At 35.7% G+C, this 23,624-nt stretch overlaps 1 protein-coding gene across 2 annotated transcripts; it reads right to left on the minus strand.

Annotated features, from left to right (window-relative positions):
• Nucleotides 1-350: 350 nt before the first annotated feature.
• Nucleotides 351-14,009, minus strand: LOC120345191 (annexin A4-like). 2 transcript variants are annotated; one of them, XM_039414622.2, is made up of 11 exons: nt 13,876-14,009; nt 13,152-13,431; nt 11,351-11,557; nt 6,336-6,362; nt 4,923-5,063; nt 4,500-4,594; nt 3,595-3,729; nt 2,744-2,893; nt 2,195-2,365; nt 1,695-1,883; nt 351-1,391 (listed from the first exon to the last, which is right to left on the minus strand). In XM_039414622.2, the coding sequence occupies exons 1-11, from the start codon at nt 13,900-13,902 to the stop codon at nt 1,269-1,271; spliced, it is 1,545 nt and encodes a 514-aa protein (XP_039270556.2). In that variant the 5' UTR covers nt 13,903-14,009; the 3' UTR covers nt 351-1,268. The 2 variants fall into 2 exon arrangements, with proteins under 2 accessions (XP_039270556.2, XP_039270557.2); XM_039414623.2 differs by lacking the exon at nt 6,336-6,362.
• Between the last annotated feature and the right edge of the window lie 9,615 nt (nt 14,010-23,624).

Here is a 23,624-nt window from a genome sequence, read left to right on the forward strand (position 1 = left end):
GATGGCACTCTAATTTGATAATGCAACTGCAGATATAGCTAAGAAGAAAAGTCATATGAGCATCTTAAGTACTCAAACCCCACTGGGCTTGAGGTTGCAGTTATTGAATAAAGTCTCGGTCTGAAATGCCTTTCCTCAAACGTAATATATGACATTAGGCTTGATTCTGTGATACAAATTGGAAGCACCTCATATTGTTGAGCTGAACTGAAAAAACTGTGTCTGATATAAGCAAGTCAAGTTTACAAAAAAGCAATTGTCTTGCGACAAGTCAGCCGTATACCATTTAAAAGAAGTAAACTTTTAAGGTCCCAAAACACTGGAAAAGTTCAATACTTATATAAGGCACATTGACTTTGATGAGATATATTTTGCAATGGCGGTGATAACTACTGATTAAAATATATAGTTTTTTGAGTACGTTTCTCAAAATATGGTTTGAAATGATGTGATCAGTACTATTAGTTAACAAACAAACTATATGAGGTCAACACCAAAAATATCACTATATTACTTTGTGGTAGGTAATAATGAATCCTGTTTTCAAATCTTAAGATATAAACCCAAAAATAATTGTAAGCCTTGAAATGTTACCACCATTTGTGAATATAAATTTTTAAAACTATTTAAGCATTCGATTAGTGCAGCACAAAAACAAGCTGAATAAAAAAGTGAATCACCTAGATATGGACTATGAAGATGTCCTGAATAAAATAACCAAAATTAAATGGTTCTGTATCAGTCTTTAGAAACATACACAACGAATTTTTAGTGCAAGTATGGGATAAAAAACTGCATTGATAATTGTAATATCATTTCTAAATGAGCTTGTGTCTCAGCAACTTAACCAAATATAGAGTGGAAACATAAAAAAGCCATGACACAAAATGCCTGATCAGCAAAACGAGCACATTTTCATTGATTAGATACACATTTCCCTGAAATTATAATTTTGATGAAAAATATCATCATTTGCATTTGTTAGAAAATCACTTTGATAACAATCATAAAACGATTTTCATATGAAGTATATAAAATGTTTACTTACTGCAGATTATAATTGCGTTATCTCTAAAACATGAGGAAAATTCCACTACGAACATCTTGCATACTAACCATGTCAAAATGTAAATTCTATTAACTGAATTTGAGTGAATATAAGCTGCTTAAAAATTTCACATTGACTGCAAGGAAAAGTAGAGCTAAAAAAATATTCATTGTACAGTCCGAATACAAATTGCCATTATTTATTGTTGGATTTTATAGACCTATGGTCCAACGAGAGTCGTCAGAAGATTCTTGTAGTCTCCACTGGTATCACCCTGAATGAAACTGCCCAATGTTTTGCTATATGTACGCTGAAACTCTTGTTTGATTTCTACCATGTCAATCTAAAAACAAGAGAGCAAATATGAACTAAATGGTCAGAATACCTTTCCTTGTCGCAATGCCACATTATATATGATAGAATCAATTCATTTCCCACTTCACACCCAAATGTAAACATCATAAACGTTATCCCAAGACCTGCAGTTGTATAAACATTGTTTTAAAAACTCGTCATGGAGATATCAACAGGAAACATAGCTGCTCACTCAAATCTATTTGAAAATATGAAAACTTTTCCACATTACCTCGTTCAGAAAATGCAGAAATATTTTTAAATAATTGTACAAAATATAATCGGAAATTACCTCTGAACGAGAGACAACAATTCGAATCAGTGTGTGATCATCAGTTCCTGCACCAGACATAGATTTATAAAGTCTCTTGGCGAAGTACGCAGGTGCGCTACGAGCAGTTTCTACAACAGCTTTCAGCCCTTCCTCAATATCTCCTGAAAATTCTCCCTCAATAGATTTTGAAATATCTCTATTTGCAATCTGATTGAAAACAAGTTGATCAAGAACATGTTAAACTATTTTTACGAAGAGCCAATCTTCACAAAACAAAAAAGCACAGACTTGTTAAAAGTCTTGACATGAAATTTTGATAACTGCAAATCTAGAAATTGTTCATTGCATGAACTCCAAATTTCAGCTACAGTGCTACTACGGTATTAAAAGTACATTAATATAATCTAAAAAACAACAAGTCCTAATGGCACCTCCTCTGTTTATAGGACTTGATATAAGAATACTTGGTTCTGAATCAACAAGGTTTTCACAAGCAATATACCAAAAATATTTCCTACTTTGTGATACTCTATGAATGTCGCACGAAGTTGTGGAATACTTCTGGAACACATTATCATGTTGAATGTAGCCTCATCAGTTCCCCATTTCTTTTCACCAGCTTGATAGAGAGCCTGGGCATCAGCACGGGCCTTTCCTTGGTCAACAGAAGTCGTTTCGTTTCTTGATGCCTGAACGAATAAAAAAAAATTCAATTTCATAAATCTATGCTAGACAACATACTTCTTCAAAAATGACAAGGTCACCCAAATATAAGTTAATTTTGATGATAGACTTATAGATATAGATGGAAAAAGTTATATCAATTTTTTTTCTCTAATAATTCCAGTTTTATATGGCTATTTTTCTGAACATATTGACCCAAACTGATCAAGTACATCGTGTCGATTTGCATTGTGAACAATGATTGATACTATTCTTTACAGTCTCGATAGCTCTTGGCACTTCAGAGGCCATCTGTAATTTCGCTCAGATATCAGTTTTTATTGCTTCTGAGCTCCGAGTAAATCACATATCAACCTATGTCCAAATTACTCAGGTTTACTCACATTGCATAAAGACACAAGCAATCTTGAAAAATGTCCACTTGTCTCGCTCTTCAATGCTTTCTCCAAATCCTTCTTTCTCTCTTTTTTGAAAATTTCCTTAATCTCCTTTATCTCAGCATTACTTCTTGAAGTGAAGATTTCTATCAGTGCCTGAGTATACATCAATGAATATTTAATACAATATATAGGATTCCTATTATCAGCAGAACTGGAGAAGTTTTCGGTGTTCTGAAATTCTCAAAATAAAATAAGCCTCAGAAGTACAGTTCATAAATCACAAGATGAAATGTGCCTTATTTTCCAGAACCAGTTTTGTTAAACCATCAGGTTGTACCTTATTCTGTTGACTTAAGGTAGAGTTTGAATATTCATCCCAAGGGAGAGGAAAACTGATAAAACGACTTATTCATATTGTGAACTACGGGCTCTCGTCAGGTTACCTGTCCACTTCGAGTATGATATTAGCTAAAAGCTAGCCAAATATTTGTTTTTCAGATGTATATACTTGCTGGTGGAGGAAGCCGTAAACGACCAACGGTTATGTGAACCACCCTACAGCGGCAAGGAGTCCAGCAATCCTTCCACATATCAATATCCCTGAATGGGATTGGAACCTGCGAACCCACGCAAGGTGATTAGAGGTGCGGTCCGAGCATATTCCCAACGATCAGCATGATGCGTCACAACGCCAAAACCTAATGAGTTGTATTTCCTGGTATTGTCAATGGGCCATTATGTAACTCTTAGTGAATGAATGGTAAGCCTATTCATGGCTTGAAAAAGACATAGGGTTCAAATGACATCTGTTGTAAAAATAGACATTATCCTATGCTACTCGTATTATTACTTACAGATTCATCAGTTCCAATTCCGCTCATTGATCTTTCCAAACAATAGACATCATAATGTCTAGGTTTCATGAACATTGCCTTCACCAAACTTTCAAAGTTTCCACTCAGTTCAGACTTCAAATCTTTGATCAGATCCTGTTTATAGAAAGTTTCATAATATTATGATAAATAATTTATTGTCAACAAAATTCAAAGTCCTTCAACATGGTTTTCTGCTCTAAAATCATGAAAAAAATTTGAAAGCAAAAATACTTGTAGTACTTATAGATTTGCTTGCATAATTCAAATTTGATATCAATATCCAACAGGAATTAATTTAGAAATACCACTATGTGTCGCGAAGCTTCATTAAATTGTGGGATAAAGTTTACCTTGTTAAAATCAATCAGTACATGACTCATTATTAAGTAAACAATAAGGCTAACGTTTACAGTCTCGTCATCCTTCCTATAATTATTCTATTGTAATAACAACACAGGTCAAAAGGAAGTAGCAATAAGAATTGAAGAATTATGTACCGTTGACTCAATAAGTGCTTTTTCAACTCAACTGAGAGGAATATAAACAAATATAGATAATAGGTGAAAGTAAATATACCAGTCTGTATGAGCAAATACTTGAATATGGGTATTTCTCTTATCATATGATTATTGATTATCAGATGTCTATTCGAGAGATATTGGTAAAGGTGGCGGCTGACTGCCAAGTAAAACATTACTACAACCCTACGAGTGTTTTTTATTCACAGCATTCAATATCAAATCACAGAAACATCTGACAATATTAATTTCATTTTAATTGATTTGATGAAGATGAAGAAATTCAGGTTTCATTTTTATACAGATTAGAGTTTAATAAATAATAATAAATTGATAAATAATTAATAATAATTAGCAAAAAGTTACTTTTCCATAAGCTTGCTTGTAAGCAATTATGATGTCTTGCCTCTGCTTATTGTTGCGATGACCAATGACATTGATTATGGACTTTTCATCAGTTCCTTTAATAAAGTGAATAATCATTTATGAGCAAAATTTAAACTTTATTGAAAAATAATGTCCATTGCACATCAAAAAGATGGTATCATTATTGAAAGGAGATAGCAGAATAAAATAATATTACCATCGACTAAAGAGGAAATATTGATGGGATATGCAAAACTGGAAAGACACCAAGTTATTCCAAGACTAATAGTAGCTGCAGCTCCTTGTCCAAACCCTTGGTCAGAGTAAACCATTGAAACATAAAAAGTAAAACCTTATACAGTAGAATCACAATAGGATTTGTCTGAAACATTAGCCCATCGGAGGAATTACATAAAAACCTACCAATTCCTTTCATTGCTTTCCTCAGAATTTTTGCATCTTCTTCTGCGTTGAAGGAAGGATAAGCCTTAACTGTTCCGTGAGTTGCAATCGTCATTGCAGCCATTCCTGCCGCTAATTGTTGAGGATTACTCATCTTATGTGCTGGAAATATATAGTAACAGTTTTGCTTATTGAAACTATATAGGTGGTCAGAGTAAACCAAATTATTGTCAATTCGTAACAATTTGGATTTGGTGCAGTTTTTAACCCTTATATATTTTTGGTAAAATTCCATGCATTGAATTGAACATATAAATTATGATATTTAGTGTTTCTGTTGAACATTTTGTGAAAATATGAATTAAGCTCATTTACTTGTTACCACATTAATATGATTAAAATTTAACACATAAGCTATTAAATAAATGTACCACAACACAGCAAAATTCAGTTTGGAAATTTGAAATATCTCCATTTATCAGGAAATTTTATGCAATTTATAGGTATTGAATTGTTACGGTTATATCACCGAAATTTGGGCACTGCATTTCATCCATTCCAAATACAAAGGCAATGCAATAACATATCGATTTTATAGCACTTAGAGATTTAGACTAAAACAAAACAAACAATGAATCAATTTACAATGGGCTGAAATTTATTTATTGCTTGTATTCATTGGCATTAACATATCTAGCTAGTAGAATAAAATAAGTAGGAACGACACATTCCGACTTACTCAAGTTAACAAATCAGTAATTTAGATGTCTGCAAAAACCACGCACAAAATCTCAAACAAGAAAATCAAAACGAAAACTAAAAATCACATTTAACTGGCAAGATTAGTGACACTTTAAAAGACAACAGTTCTTGCAATAGTAAGTAAATTTAAGAGAAAGAAAAAACGATCACTGCTAATGCAAGAGCTGCACTCTTTTCTCAAGGTAATGCTAATAAGCTTAATAGCTTTAAACAAATATTATCACTACAAGCAAACATCACATAATGGAATTTTATCAATAAATGCTTAGTCTTATTTATTTAAACTAGTAATTAATGAAATTGGATATATTCACTCTAGCATGCTAATAGTTTAAAAACACTGAAACATGGAACCACTGCTGCACTGAGCAATATCTGGATATGCAAACAATCACATATTTTCATATAGTTAAATAAATGATAAAACCAAATTTTTGTTCAATCAAAAGTAGTAATAATAGTACCGTATATTCTCGAATATAAGCCGAGTTTAAAACTTCGAAAAAAAATTGCCAAACTAAGGGACCGGCTTATAAGCACATAACTCTGATCGAGCTTGCAAATAGTTATTCACCAAAGTATCATTCTTGCAAAACGATAATCTGAAATGCATGCAATGCAAAAAACACATTCAAAATGCAAAGTATTGTTCATTCAACTGACCTCACCTACCTTGTGGATAAGAAGAAGCCTGATAATCTAGAAATTATATTAAAACAAATTAAACAAAAATTATCTTGAGTAAATTTCCAAAATGTAACATTATTTATTTAACAACAATCACAGTAAGAAACTCCACCATAATGCTTCAAAATATAAAGCTAAAAGCTGACTAAAAAAATTTCCGAATTTTAAATTAAATCCAAGTTATCAAGTAGGTTTGATTCACTTTTACATTCCAAAACTAAGTCCCATGTGCAGACTAGCATATCATATTCACACACAATCTCCATAAAAATCGATACAACTACGTGACTAACAGTATCACATTCACATCTCATTGATGGATATGGATCAGTGATGCACAATATAAAACAAAAATAATTTCAATGTATTCTTATTCGAGAGTATCATAGCCACGTCATTGCCACACCTTATTATCTGGAGAATACTAAGTTATGTGATTGATAGTTTGGCAGTTATTATATATTAGGTCTGGATAAATCACTTGTGTTTGGGTCCTGGGTGGTTGGAATGTACCCGAATTTTACAAATAACATTAGGATATGCCCAATCAGTAAGGATCTGGTTTTCCCAAAGCCAAAATATATGTAAATAAAGATTGGCTACTCATGTCGTTTTCGTTTCACACAAACATTGGGAATGAATGAATTCAGAAAAAAAGATGAGAATGGTTGACTATTAAAATTGATAAACTGGTCCCAGAAAATTAGGATGGCTATAATGAACAACAGCATGCTCTTAAACTAAAAATGTGTACAAGTAGCTAATATGAATTATAATTATCTTGACTCTGATAGGATGAATAATTTAAACATTTAAAAAAGGTAACAAAGAATGTAGCGATGAATCATTTGTGATATGCACAATTAGATCATGTGATGTTTAGGTTTATTAGATTAAAGGTCTTTTATTTTCTTATTTTATACTAAACAATGTGGTTTGTTAAGACTATCATTGCAAAGCCAGTTTATTTTTTACGTTTGTTAATATTATTCATATTTTATACCACTTCTAAACTATGTTGTCAACAGGATGACCATGCCACAGGCAAATACAAAGTCATAACACCGGCATTATTATGCCACTATCATTACCTGTGGGCAAATCACAGTTACAATTATTGCTTCTTATACAATATCATACACGCAAGTTTAAAGCCTATTAAAATTGATTATTAAGTTGATGGCAATTCAAATATATAACTAGCGTATATTATCAAATCTTGGCAAACAATTAATAACACACCCACATCCTATTATTAGGTATGAATTTTGTCACATGATAATTACTATTTGCACTGCTGATTTAACAACACACATAATAATACAATCTAGTGATCATATGAGCATTGACAAAATGAACGCTTATCTTTTTACCACAATATGATTCTAGGATAATGAATCATAATATACATGATTCATAAAGAGGGCGTGGCATCAGTCAATATTAAGTTTATTACTTTGAAAGCACTATGGTACCTTAACATGATTACTGCCTCCTATTATGATACTAAAAACTCTGCTTATAAAAAATACTTATCAGTTTCTTAAGTCAAAATATTTTACAAGCTACATATCCTTGTTTTAGGCTGTCTGAACAAACACTTCTATTTTCATTTTGTACAAACTAAGCCTGCTAGGTATTCTACAAAATATTATGGCCTGAAAATGGACTCTTCACTTGAAAAATTTGCATTTTATAATACTGAGAGGTATAAGACAGCAGATCAATATCCATCAATCTATCACCACTATTATCAACTGAGCTACAGAGATATTAATTCGTCACAAAGTTGAATGGTTAATAGGAAAATGTCACATCAATCTTACAGAAATAAAGCCTGATTGGGTAACTGAAGATTTAATAAAATTAACTCCACAGGGGTCCAACAGCAAGAGACAATAAGCTGTTCTTTTTATGAGGCACCATGCCAAGTTCAACTAATTAAAACCACCACAAAAACCTCATTAATCGGTTATTTGGGATATTAAACAGCAAAACTGTCTGAGATAAGTAAATGTGAATAACCTACAGTGAACTTCGATAAGGGTAGAAGTGAAAAGAAGTATTGAAAAGGCGTGGTTTAAAAAAATCTCGTGATTTACTTGCAAAGTGCTTAATCAATCAAATTCTGCAAAAGCCTGCAATACCGCCCAGCTATTAATATACTATTATCAACGCCAATCAGGTCCAACAGAAATATTTGACATGCACCTCTCAGCCAAAAAATAAACTGTAAAAAGAATAATAAAAATTCAAACAATTCATAATTATCGTAAATTCTTTACAATCTGTGTTGTAAAATTAATTTCCTTGAATTCACAATGAATGGTTAATGTGAAATCTCTGTTGAAAAAGACCCATTTTAGAATATACTTGTTATTCCATAATGTATTTTGAATAGTCAATCACCACACAGTATTTTAACGAGAGTGATTTTCTTTCTGTTATTATTCTAAGGTGTGCTTTGTACTCAATCCCTGAAGGTTCATGAAAAACAGTAAGCAAACATTAAAGTCGATATCGGATGTCAGACATTATTTCTTAAACATATCTCTTATGGGGACACTCATGCACAAAAATAAGTACGAGAGATCAAATTTTTGAGTTTCTATGAACTTATTCCATAATTAGACATATTTTATTCATATTACAATAGTCATGGCAAATCAGGTATGGCGATACATTGAGCAATTAGAAAAGGTTTAACTGCACAATGTGTTACAGAATTGTTTGACGTTTATGAGAGTGTTAAAATTTTAATTGTGACAGATTAGTGTGAAATACTTTCTTTTACATTAGTGTGGAAGCAGCAATTATCTTATAGCCTACTTTCTGTGTGTTGTATTTCTGATTGATATTGTCCACGTTTTTAGTAATTATATTGACATAAAAAACTCAAACCAATTATCTTATATTGTTTACTGTGAAAAAATATTTTACAGCAAACATCCTAAATATTCAGATGATAAGAATGATATTTGTGATATAATTTGTCATGATGGAGAAGTTTCAAAATGAGCAACTGCAGAAATAAATGTATGAAAACGTTGCATCATCTGGTGATCTAATGATGATAAATTCCAGCGTCGATAAACCACCTGTTTTCTATTTTCACCCTATCATTCCGATATTATAATTAATAATATACCATATTTTCATTCCTGTCTAACATTTGAAACAATAAAATCCTGCTTTCCTGTTTAACAATGTCCCCAAAATTATTCACTAAAATTTAAAGTTGATCCAACAGTATCTACTCATCTTATTACAAGCCTTATTAACCAATCAAAATCAGAGATTATTAAACTTACAAAAGATTTTCAAACATATAGTTTAATATCATTTTTTGAAAAGTAATAACGATAGTAACAAATGCAATTGGAGGATTAACTATCCAGTTAGAAAAATATTCAAAAGTTTTCACATACCGGTAATCTATTTCAGTTTTCTAAACATGAATCTAAAGTAAGATCAGAAATATTCAAAATATAATCAAATACAAGCAATTCTGGATTAATTGGTTAATGGGTATTTTATCCTAAGATACTAAAACAAATTTTCTCAATAAAATGCCAATACCTGCTATGGGGCCACTGGTCAGTAAATTAACATTCTAAAATGGATACTTATTCCCAATTATTTTCAAGCTATAGAACACTAATATACACAGCATAATCAGTAAGGAAATGAACTTGACTAAATCTATACTTCAAAATACAGTACACATTTTAATATACAGAGTGAATTATGCATAATCGTTGATAAAGCCCAAAAAATATGTATAAATGCTTTAAAATGCTGCAATATTAGTATTGAAAGAACTAAAATGAAAAAAGAACTACTCTATTACATACTATTTCATTGGTATATCTCATGATGGAAATCATCGAAAGCAAGGGCAGAATATCTCATTATTATAAAAGCAAAATAAAAGTGAGTCCTATCTGAATAACTGTCCAACAAACTATATATGCTAGAACTAGAATATAAGCAAAGAATATAAAATACTACACAGGCCAAAATATGACGAATCGGAGATAGCTAGCTGTTTATCTGTTCCCATATCTCCAGGAATAGACTTTCAGATAGATGCAAATTCATAAAAAATTCATAAAAAATTCATCAACTTGGAAAGATGTAAAAAAAGTTATTCAGTTGTTGTAAGATTGAAAGTACCTTGCTAAAAAAGGCATTTTGCTTTATGACTATGAGGTATACAGTACTTCCAACTTTGTGATGAATTAGACTAAACTGATTACTATGGGATTGTTAAAAATGTGTTATGGATTATATTAAATATTTGACCAGTTTATTTAAACATGTTGCCCAAATTGATATTGACTAATATACATCTAGTAAATCATCAAGACTTTCTTTGTAAAAAAAAATCATTGAAAAATATGGTATAACGTATCCAAAATATGATATTTGCTTGAACAGCTATCAAAGATGGGATATGCTACAGAAAAAATCGCAAAAATTTTTTTAAAACTATTGGAAGCCTCTCACAACATGTTATGCATACAAAAGATCTAAATTAAAAAGTATAACTGTTCAATGAATTTCTAGTTTTAATGATTTCTCTGAAATCTGGTCTTCATAGCATATCTTTCTAAATGAATACAGCGACTTGACACGGCTTGTATTAAGTCTTTTTTTGTGAATTCGCATATTGGTATTCCATGTCCTAATGGAAAAACAAAAAATATAGAATTTTAATTCCAATCGATTGACTGTTTTCGTTTTTCCATCTAGGCCATGAATACCATCACACAAATTCAACAAAACAACAATGAATTTCTATCCTAGCTCTATATATACAAAACTATCTTACGGCAAAAATCTGTATATTGTTACTACAAAAACATTCACAACCAAGTATTTCAGCCAGAAAACATATAACTTTTCAAATATTTACCGTAGTTTCTAATTCGATGTCAACCACAAAAAAGAATATAATAGCCTAATATTCAAGAGAAATAGTAAAAGTGATTACTTACAAGGTCCTGGGGCTCCATACCCAGCTGGGGGGTGGTATCCTGCAGCAGGCGGGGCACCATAAGCTGGCTGGGCTTGAGGTGGATAGCCCGCAGCTGGTGGGTAACCCCCTGGTGCAGGTGGTGCACCATATCCATAGCCACCTGGTGGTTGGCCGTAACTTTGTGCTGCTGGTTGGGGAGGTCCAGCTAAGGCATCGAATCCGAGACCTGTGCAAAGTGAAAAAAATATCCGTTTGGATAAAACTTAAGTGACACTGACACTGACAGCAATTCAGATTTTATTAAACTGTCAATTCTCAAATACTAATTCATTGGGAACCAAAAACTGCACAATACACTATTCAAATTTGTGGTTTTGGACCAGTTTTGGTTCATAGAACTGTCTAAAATATTTCATGGTTAGTCAATTGTTTTACAGGTTAAAACATGATGTATATTCTACATAAATTTGACAGAACAAATAATAACAGATAAACGTGTGTAAATATAAATTATGCTTGAGCTATTCTATAAAATACCACAGCTTATTGAAACTCTTGGTCTATTGGTCTTGCCAAGACTGAAATACTATACAGGGTGTTTCAAAAGTAAGTTTACACTTTTAATTTTGATTAGCTTTTCAGGTACTCATCATAGAGCGTTCATTTCTTCAGGAAACATAGTATGGAGTAAAATTTAGGTATTGTGTTCCTTTTTCGACAAACCCCAGATAGGGATGGGCAATATGGAATACCGAATCCGGAGGATTGGAATCCCAAAGTATTGAATCCAACAGGATCCGAATCCGATAACAGGATCCGGTTTCTGCCTCTTCGGCGATTTTTGCGTTTTCCGCTGTACTATCTAGTTATCGTATAATAATAATTATTTGTGCTGACTGGTGATATTCCGATAAACTTATTGTAACAATCTTAATTTTTACAGACGTGCCTTGCTTCAATTTACATTATTAAATGATTTTCGTGACCAGCGAGTTTTGAGTTTTCCACAACAAAATGATGTAAACCAAAAGCCAGGCATCAAATGTTATGACATTATTTGCGATTAATTTAGATCCAATATTATTTGCAAATAGTTTTATTATTTTTACTAAACCATTTTCCGAAAAACGAAGTTATATCGCAGTACAAGGCATTTATTTTTCAATCCCGAAAGATTACATATTTTTGTTGTTCAAATCGACGAGTCTGTTTCTATCGTTCAAGATTGACATACGTTTGATCGAGTGTCTGTGGTATTTTAGTCAACGATAAATTTGAAAACCTATTGTTTAAGCAGGGCCAAGTCTGGGTAGATATATAACGAATTTCTGGGAAATGCCTGTTTTTACAATTTAAAATCTAAATCCAGCAATGTGCGAAATTCCCACTATTTGAATAGGTATAAAAATAGAATAGGATTCGGTATTCTGGATTCGATTTAACTATTCTAGAATAGTAAATTATTCTATATTGCCCATCCCTACCCACAGAATGACAAGGATATTAAACCAAGGAATGAGGTGCAAAATTTGGAAACTGGAACTGAAGTTGATGCACAAAGATCAGGAAGACCAAGGAGCGGACGCTCTCGAGAAAAACATTGAGACTCAGAGCTGAACTAATTCCAAATTCTCCGTTGAAGAGGCGCTGAGTTTGCTGACCGACTGGTCGATCGCGATCGGCTATTGGCCACCCTTGCTTTACACTGTTATATGGAAAAACAACAAATTTCCAGTTTCCCAAATAGCTACTTGAACAGTTATCACATCCTTATTAACACTTATTAAGATTATAAATACAAAACATAAGGTAAAAATAACCTGACGATTGTCCAGGTGGTGGATATGCCCCTGGTGCTCCAGGCTGAGGATAACCTCCAGCAGCTGGTGGATATCCAGGTGCAGGGGGATATCCAGGTGCTCCACCAGGAGCTGGTGGGTACCCAGGTCCCCCCGGCCCAGGTGGATATGCTGGACCTCCAGGTGCTGGTGGATATCCTCCTTGAGGGGGGTAACCTCCTTGTTGTGGTGGGTATCCTCCCTGTGGTGGATATCCTTGTGGTTGAGGTGGGTATCCTCCACCAGGAGGTGGTGCGCCACCCTGAAATAAAATGACATGACTGCATTATTGTAAAATTGATGGAAAATTTGAATAACCTACGTCACTACGACATAATAGGGCTTGTCAAAATATACGGATGGTCGTCAAAAAACGTGCAGATGATCATCAGAAATCGAGCAAGCTACGTCCTATACAGAGTCATACGCTCTCTCGTTTTCTCGTCAGAACAATCCAGATATCAGAGAGACTGTAGGCGTTCGTGAGTTCGTAATCAATATTTGCGATACTAAATTATGCTAGACCTGAATATATCTCATCTACTTGATACGATACCGAGAATATACAAACGTAGATACTGAAGGATTTCCCCGATTTAAAATCTTTAATTACCATATAGTTTTACCTTTATAAAATTCTCCTATACAAATCACCATAATATTGAGCTCCCATTTAGATAAATAAGCAATAAGGTAGATTAATTACCTGCTGATATGGGTATCCGTATGACATTTTGCTATCAACAGGCAATAGTACAGTCAGACAGTTGGGTGAGTTCTTTTTTAGGAGAAATTACTATAACTGTATAAAGCTGGCTAGAAAATTAATAAAAGGGTTAGTTAATATCCAATCAAACAAGGATCCCGAGTCACGGCTTAATAATTTCGCATATTCAACTGCTAAGATAGACACTCACTCACGTTTCAAAAGACGCCATTTACCGGTAGTTGTTAATAGGAATGGATTTTGGTGTGTTTGTGAAAGCTGGAAGGTGCAGGGTTTTCATTATCAGTGACTTTGTTATGTTAGCACTTGTCAGCACTGTTTAGGGTGGCTTACCCACTTTGCGGCCATGACCTATCTGCGACCATCAACTTCATCGATTAAATTAATGCCGAAAAAATTAACGAACCGCGCCGATATTTCTCACGCGTTATCGTCCACTTATCCCTCGTAGCTCTACGAAATCACACTAAAATGCGGCCACAAATAAAAAAGTTACGACCGAAAACCTGACCGAACAAAAAAAACGGACCATTTTACCATGTCGCCAACTACCCATTGTTCCTTCGAAAAAGGTTGAAAATCCATACAAATATAAGAGATAAAGAGATGAAACTTGGCAGGTGGGTAGAGTTGTGTTTCTTTTAACCATCTTTAAAGTTTCGCGTTTCTACCTTCAAAGGAGGGGGAGTAGGGGGGTGCGCATTTCCAATACGTCAATAATATCTTTGTCAACTAATTTGCGACCACCGTGTTTTTGTCTGTTTGATTGCTGTGATGCAGTGTTTGTTTATAATTTGAAGAATTTTGTTTGAAATAATCGTGTTCTTAAAATATATGACGGTCAGAAATGCAATTAGAAGCCCATTTTTTCATGCATGGCTGCGTATGCCCTAGTCTCGACGCAGCATAAACGATGTTCAAGGCTTGAAATCCGTGGTCGCACACTGGTCGTTCGGTCGCAAATACATCTTCAGAGTGTCGTACTTTGGTGGTTTGTTTAGCTTTAACCCCTGGTCGTAGAAAGTTAATTCGAAGTTCAGCGTGTAGAATAAATGCCAATGCACCTACGGTGAAAAAATTAACGGGTTAGAAATATTGGTTTTTGTTTTATAGCGGTTTGAATGAAATCGTCCGCAGACTGGCTACACCACCCTATTGGTGGATGACTCATTCCACCAACCACCAGACTGTCAGATATAATAGGATTTCAATCATGTGCATTTTCAGGGAGCACTGGCATACGGTACTCAGGCATTATGACATTACATTCTTTGTTCTTGTATGACATTTGATAGCCACCAATAAACATTACTGACAAATTCTGACTTTCAGACTTTATAAACTGAATGATTATAGGCAACACGCACCTTTCGGCTTTCACATACGCCAAAACCCATGCAATTGACAATAAAATGGGCTTGTCTACCTGCAGACCTGTCCTTGGGCACTACAGCACTAGGTTTTCTACTAGACTACCCTAACAAAACGGTTTATTGCGTTATGTTTGCGATTATTTGACCTTTGACTTATGCCAAAATATGCATCGTCGTCGTCGTTTTGGGTGACAGGACTGTGCAGAGAGTACAGTTATTAGTTCATTATATTACATTAGTCATAGGCTAGTAGATTTCGAAGATCATTTGAAGTTGATGTTGTTGCTTCAGCTGCCTCTGAGCGATTTTATGTTTCTGCTGTAGCCTACATATTTTTTTTAATCGAAACAGGTTCCTTATATGACTGTACAGTATGACATGTAACATTGCCACAGCATCTCTAATTACTCTGCTTGGGTTCTCAGGTTCGAATCCCATGCGGGGATGCATATGTGCAAGAGGATTGCTGGACTCCTCGTGCCGTAGGGTGTTCCACGTAATCGCTGATCAATTACAGTTTCCTCCACCATCCACAGATCCAGTCCATGATTCCAGAAACAAATACCGGTAGACTAACTAATCACATACCCGACATGGAATGGTAACTGGACAAGACAGGTGGTGGTTCGCCATAATACAGTAATAAGGTTAATAAGCCGTCTTATCGGCTTTCCTCTCCCCTGGGATAAATATGTGAATCCTATCTTATCCTAAATTTTTTCAACATCAGCATTTAGTCTAAATAACGTTTCGGTACCGGTATTGTTCCACTTTCAGACTTTACAAGATTGAAGTTTTGTACGGTACGGTACGGTACCGGTAGCTGACTTTCTTTCTGCCGATAATGTTTTTTAAGATACCTACCGTACCTATGTTTTACAGTTTTATGACAGCTGACAGAATGTGGTACCCTACGGTACCGGTATGTTGCTGACAGAAAACAAAGACACACTTTTTAAAACAATCAAATTTGCAGGGCCATATACGGTACCGGTACCGGTACCGTAACGGTATGAGGTACCGGTACCTGGTAGTCTCTGTTTCAGCTGTTTTTCTGAGATACGGTACCGGTACCGTACCGGTAATAAAAAAAACTTTGGCGTACAGTATCCAGTTACAGAGCTATAAAACATCTAAAGTCTGGAAATGTCGGCCCTGGTAAATCGTCCTCTTCTTCCCCAGCAAAGTGATTCCCAGCAACACTTAGCGCCGATAGCGGCACCTATCTTTCAAATTAGAACACCTCCATGGTACGATATGGTGTGGATGTTTCTCCGTCACAATTACAAATCAGCAATACGTTAACAATGACGAAACAAATGCAATTTATGCGGCCGCTCAGATACTTCTTTTGCTCAAACAGATATTTGAGCGTGATTGTAAACATCACAATTATTTGTTAGTTTTTAGTTTAGGCCGCGAGCCGAGGCACTGAAAAACGCCTAGAAAGTTGGGCAGCCTTTCCATAGCCCTGTTTAGTTATGCTAAGACGTTGTTAAAAAGTATAAGTAAGTTATTAAACACTTGTAGATCCTTACCGCGGATATGGGCCGTGAGACGAAGCCTTGAAAACGCCCAGAAAATGAGTTTCGTAGCGCACATTTGGTAACTAAATAAATTCTTCAGTTTTGTGTGAAGATGAACATACTGAACGCATTATAGCTTGTTCCACAATCCTGATGCGAAATTGAATATAAGAGGTTCCCGGAAATTCATTAACCATAAGTTTACAACACATACATAAGAACTATGCAGTTCGAAAGCCCTACAGCACACTAACACAAATGTATTCCTGTAACGTTTTGCCTGACCAAAATCAGACTTCCTCAGTCAATCATAATTTATCGGGTAGATTACGAAAATAATGGCATACATGTAACCAACAACAAAAAATACTCAATTGTGTGACAGGAGTCGCGAGTGACCTCGAGAGGTCTTCAAGCAGCGACACCAACAACGCTGATACACATTAGCGAATAAATTTTATGTAATAACCACAAGCAGTTTACAACAAGAACAGCATAAAAAGCTACATCCATTTTATAGAAGCTATCAAACGTATTTTTTTTTAAACAATGAAGTCACAAATTAACATCGTGTGCACGAAAACACAAATAAATCCGTTATTTCTCACATAGAAATTTACTGGAAAAGTCAAGAAAATTAAATGAATGTACAGTATGTACATAACATAGTGAACAGAAATATTACAATTAGTCTTTTTTTAGTTTATGTGGTTATGTATTTGAACAAAGGCAATATTATTTCTAGAAACAGGACAACGACACTAACAAATGTCCGAAAAAACAAACAGATAAATGATACTTATTAAATCAACTGCAATATCCAATTCACTTTCTTCTGAATTGTTTTCGAAATCCACTATCTCGAAAATCGACTTTTCCCCTATAAGGGTACTGTGATTTTTGCAGTCAATACGAAAACAAAAATCTGTGCAATTTAAGTTGATTTTGGCACACTCGCATAAATTATTTTGACTATTTTTCCCACACTTGCTTTTTTCCAACTCAAGAACTGATTTGAGGGCCACATGCTTCTTCAGTGAATCATTGTTGGATGGGAGAGTATAATCCTTGTGTTTGCCAGTGTTAAATAGACGTGCCCTGGCATCATTTACATTCTTCATATCCTTTTCATACAGTGAACAAACAAATTCCTCAGTTTTATTTATTAATGCCTCGTTGACCTCAAAAGATCTTCATAGTTGAGAAAAAAATGAATTGAAAACCTCAATGAAGTCTCCAACATGAGTTTGATGGGCAGTTCCAATTGCAGAAAAGTGCTAAAGTATTTCAATATGAATAGCCCATCTAAGTGTTTGCAACTATTATGATTCTCATATACCTTTAAGCTTCAAGACTTCTTGTTTAATACATTTTATAGCACTGATAGCAGCAGGGATTAGAGCCTGCGTTAGGTCGGATTGGCGGAACAGAAAATCATATTTGGAACAGCATAAGTGTAAAAATTCCCCTTAAATACTAACTAATACCTTGAATCAGTGGCGGCGCGTGGTCATTTTAACAACCGGGGCAAGCTACTGCGGGACCAAGTCACCCCCATCTACGGGGACAGGATGAGCGCTGTAAGTTCTCCCATCATTTTACGAGTATAAAAACCATTCCATCGGTAACAACCAATCGGCAAAAGCGACAATGTTTAACGATAAGAAAGTGTCTTTAAAACCGGTCCAAGTCAAGGGATTAATAAATATAGACATAGTTTATTTTGAAACCTCTTTCAAAAGGAAAGGCAATATTTACCCAGATAAATACAATGACATATTACCAGAAACTTCGGGAAAACAGACAAAACCTAAAATAAGGTTTAAAACGTTACTATGAAGAAAGGAAAGGTAATGCAAAGATAAGGACATGCGTCGCTCACTCATAGATATATATGCTGCTAGACTTCTACTGCTTGAACATATATGCAACACGCCGCGGTTTCTTGGAAGCAAAATGCTCAATAAGGCGCTGATTAAAGACATGCATCCCAGAAATAACGTCTCTGTGAATGGATAAAACAGCCAAGGAATTCAATCTATCTTGCTTCATTGTGTTTCTGAGATACGTTTTAATACGCTTCAGCGTGCTGAATGTTCGCTCTGCGTCGGCGGAAGAAATAGGCGTCGTCAAAATGATGTTCAGAAATTTTGCAAACGCCGCAAAGGTAGTTACTAGAGTGTTATCTATGAGGAACCCATAGAGCGCGCAAGTTGATGTGATGTTCAAAAAAGTTTGATTGGTGTATATACATCGCAATTCATTTTCCAATTTACCCACGTTTATCATGGGGTAAAATTTGGAGACAGTAGCCAAAAATGGATGGGAAATTAACGTGTAAATTTTGAAAAATTTTTGGGGTTCATCAAAGAGAACGCGGCAAAGTGTTCAGTGCGCAGACGATCGCCTATTTGATTCACCAGAATGTCACAGCATTCCTTTGCAGACAAAATCAAACGCTGCGTTGTTTGCCCGCGGCGTAAAGGAGCACTCCATGTGTCGTCGTATTTTATTGTTTCCCGGATACGAGATACAGCATCGCAGAAGTCTGAAATACACGACTGCACAGACGCTCCATCCATTAGCCTTGACTGCAATGCGCCGTATAATACATCCACGTGATAGAATATTGTGGAGAAAAAAGCGAGAAAAAATTAAAACTCACCATCTTCTAGTAGTCGCTTTAGACCTGCCGCCGCCCTCACAGAGCGTTCGTCCCAAACCGGAGAGCTCTGAATGCCATTGAAACACTCAATGAGCTCAGACCTATTTCGGACACGCCCTGCACCACGCGTGATTGGAAGTTCCAACGTGTTGGTGCACAAGCTGGGAGACGGCGGCTACATATCTGGCGAAGGAGGTCAGAGCGCTTCGGCGAAACGAAAAAAAATGAAGAAAACCCCGAAACATTTGCAAAAAACATACGGGCGGGAGGGGTATCAAGACACATATTTTTAATAACGAGGTTAAATTGGTGTGCATAACAATGTAAAAAATGCTCATGAGGAAAATCTTCTTTTATATAAACTTGAACACCATGTTTCGACCCACTCATGACTGCCGCGCCGTCATAAGTTTGAGCTATCAATTTTGACTTCGCGTTGTAAGGCTGTAACACTTCTTTCAGTACAGCCGATATCCCGCAAGCCGTGCGATCAACGATTGGTACAAAGCTGTGAAATCTCTCGGTAGGTTTAGCATCTTTCACAAACCGAAAAATCACAGCCAGTTGGGAAACGCACGTGATGTCAGTTGCAGTGGCGGCGCGTCAATAGGGCCAACCGGGGCAATGCCCCGGTTGTTTTTTCGGTATAATAAAAAATATTCGAAAAATACCTCAATATCGGTTGCACAGACTGTCTACACTAGCCATATTCTCCCGACATGGTTCATTTTTCGCTCGCAAAGCCTTCGCCGAACGTCGACGGGGCGACGCCGATTTTGCCCCGGTTGCTCATTGTATATCGTATTCTATCTTTTATCTTCCACTCGCCGCGTTTGTCTCGTTTGTTTTCTGTTTCTTTTACTACATCATCGGGGCTAGCCCCGAAATCATGATGACACAATGCCGACGTTTCTTACAACAACGTGTTGACATATTCACGCATTCCTTCTGGTTCGTTGGTTGCTTAAAGAGTTGATAGTTTCCTCGCCTTCGTTTTTGTCGCTTGTTTCGCTATTTGAATCAGTTAGACCCCTTTAGTCCATTTGCTTTCGATTTTCCACATTCCTTTTGAGCTCCTCACTTCTTTCCGGCTTCGCATTTCTTAGCCTTAGACCTCATAATGAATAAGGTTGATGCACTACTTCGCACTCCGTTTTCGCAGCTGCCGCTGGAACAAAAATTAGAGGTACAACGTCTTGGGCCTTATCAACCAAAAAATTGTTCACTGGAATAATCCCATGACGGAGGAAAGCGTCGGCGTACATTCTGCGCAGAAACTTGGTATAAAAAACACGAATGGTTGTGTTACAGCGAGGACGAAAATGCACATTTTTATGTTTTTATTGCCTACTTTTTGCTACCGCCCGTGACTCACGTTGGTGTAAATTTGGTTTCAGAGATCTTAAACATTTTTCCGAGCGTGCCAGGGATCATCAATCTTCTATGGAGCATCTGGACAATGCAGTAAAATACCGAACATTCGGAAATGTTAATATTGCAGCACAGTTGGATGAAGGACGCGCGGTTTCTATTCGTCGGCACAACCAAAACGTCGAGAAAATCCGTCATGTTCTCGGTCGATTGATAGATGTTTTGAAGTTCATTGGTTGTCACGAGCTGTCCCTCCGTGGGCACGATGAACGGGCTGGCTCTTCTAATAGAGGGGTATTTTTGAATATGGTGGAATACACCGCATCCCTAGATACAGTATTGAGAGATCATCTTGATGCCGCAACTGTTTCGAAAGGGACATCTAAGGATATCCAAAATGATTTGCTCGACTCAATGTATAAAATTTATTTACAACATTTGGCTCTGGAAATTGAGAATTGCCAGTTCCTTTCGATTCAGTCTGACGAGACAACTGACCAGTGGCGGCGCGTGTCATTTTGACAACCGGGGCAAGCTACTGCGGCCCATCTACGGGGACAGGATGAGCGCTGTAAGTTCTCCCATCATTTTATGAGTATAAAAACCATTCCATCGGTAACAACCAATCGGCAAAAGCGACAATTTTTAACGATAAGAAAGTGTCTTTAAAACCGGTCCAAGTCAAGGGATTAATAAATATAGACATAGTTTATTTTGAAACCTCTTTCAAAAGGAAAGGCAATATTTACCCAGATAAATACAATGACATATTAACAGAAACTTCGGGAAAGCAGACAAAACCTAAAATAAAGTTTAAAACGTTACTATGAAGAAAGGAAAGTTAATGCAAAGATACGGACATGCGTCGCTCACTCATAGATATATATGCTGCTAGACTTCTACTGCTTGAACATATATGCAACACGCCGCGGTTTCTTGGAAGCAAAATGCTCAATAACGCGCTGATTTAAGTCATGCATCCCAGAAATAACGTCTCTGTGAATGGATAAAACAGCCAAGGAATTTAATCTATCTCTATCTAATACGTTTTAATACGCTTCAGCGTGCTGAATGTTCGCTCTGCGTCGGCGGAAGAAATAGGCGTCGTCAAAATGATGTCCAGAAATTTGCAGACGCCGCAAAGGTAGTTACTAGAGTGTTATCTATAAGGAACCCATAGAGCGCGCAAGTTGATGTGATGTTCAAAAAAGTTTGATTGGTGTATATACATCGCAATTCATTTTCCAATTTACCCACGTTTATCATGGCATTGCGCCGCCACTGATGGTAAGGATATACAAGAGTTTAATATCTTACTTATACTTTTCAACACCTCCTTAGAATAACTGAACTAATAATAATGGAAGAAAAAAAAAACTATGGAAAGGCTACCCAACGCAACGCAAAAGCGAGCAGTAGTAAATCTGATGTTCATCCGACCACGGTGGATCCACCTACAGCTGTCTAATTTGTTGTTACGTCATGCAGAAGTCTGCGTTCATTGCCCCATGATACCGGAAAAGCAGAGAAAATAGGACAGATGGTAACACATATTTATTGTAGTAAAAGCGTCTTTTCTGTAAAACGTGCAACTTTTGGAAGTGGGAACAAGGCAATATTTGTTACTAAATTTCTAAGGAACATTTTAAAATCATTTTCAGATAGTTACCTTATGTGCGCTACGAAACTGAAAGATAAATGGCCTCGGCCTTGTTGTGTTTCCAAAAATAGGTGTAAACCAAATACAATAATTGGCATTATGTTTTCTAAAGACCTTCAGTTTAGTTGGAATAATCGAAAATTGATAGCGCAAATAAGTCAAGTTTTTTTTTCCAACTAGTAAAAAACAAAACAAAAAACATGCAAAAATTTAAATAAAAAATATAATTAAGGTTACTGGGCAGTTATCGCAGCAAACGCTGCGATAGACTAGCCTAAAATTAGCTATCAGTAGGCTACCTAAGCAACAGGTCATAAAAATGGTAGTTTTGGACATGTAAGCCAGTATGTATTCGCCAAAGTTTTGCAACGATAAAGAGAATCTCAAAGAGAAAGAAATCTGGAGAGAATCTCCCGGAAGTCAATGGTTGTGGAAACGTCTATACAATTTTCATATTCATACAAAAAATCTGTAATTCACTGGATAGTGGATACCAAAGTCAAAGTGACTATAACCCAAGTGAGGACATCGAGTGCGATGATTTTTTGCGTTTGTTTATATATTAAACCACTTATCACCTTTTCCGCAATGCGCAATCAAGCAATCAGTGTAGTTTTTCATGGCTTGGGTTTTTCTTAAAGCTTTCATGGCTTCATGAGTATTACTATCGTCGCAAATTTATTACATTCCACTCCCCACATTATCTTTGCATGAGATTGTAGGTATTGGTCATTATCAACGTAATTGTTGAAAGTACATCAGCCCGAAAGTTTAATACTATCGTGTATTTTGTTTAGGTTTGGCCCAAGCCGCATTTAAATTGGGCTTGTGTTTTGTGTGCGTGCTGATGGGCAGGCAAATGAGATACTTCTCATGTTTTAAACTTTTCATAGGTTTTGCTTGTCCTCCAGAATTCTCCATTTTTAATTTATGTTTGTTATGGAGTTTTCAAAATAAACTATCTATGCCTAATGCGGCTTCACTGCGCCCAATGCGCTGCTACTAATGCGCCTCACTAGGCGTAGTGCGCTGCTCCTAATGCTCTGCACGCAATGAGACTTTTATGTTACCACCACTGATGGTTCCGTTTGTCAGTTTGGCTGGAGATTCGTGATTGTTTTGAATTTTATTTG

This window comes from Styela clava, chromosome 5, assembly GCF_964204865.1.
Source record: "Styela clava chromosome 5, kaStyClav1.hap1.2, whole genome shotgun sequence".
Lineage (NCBI taxonomy): Eukaryota > Metazoa > Chordata > Ascidiacea > Stolidobranchia > Styelidae > Styela > Styela clava.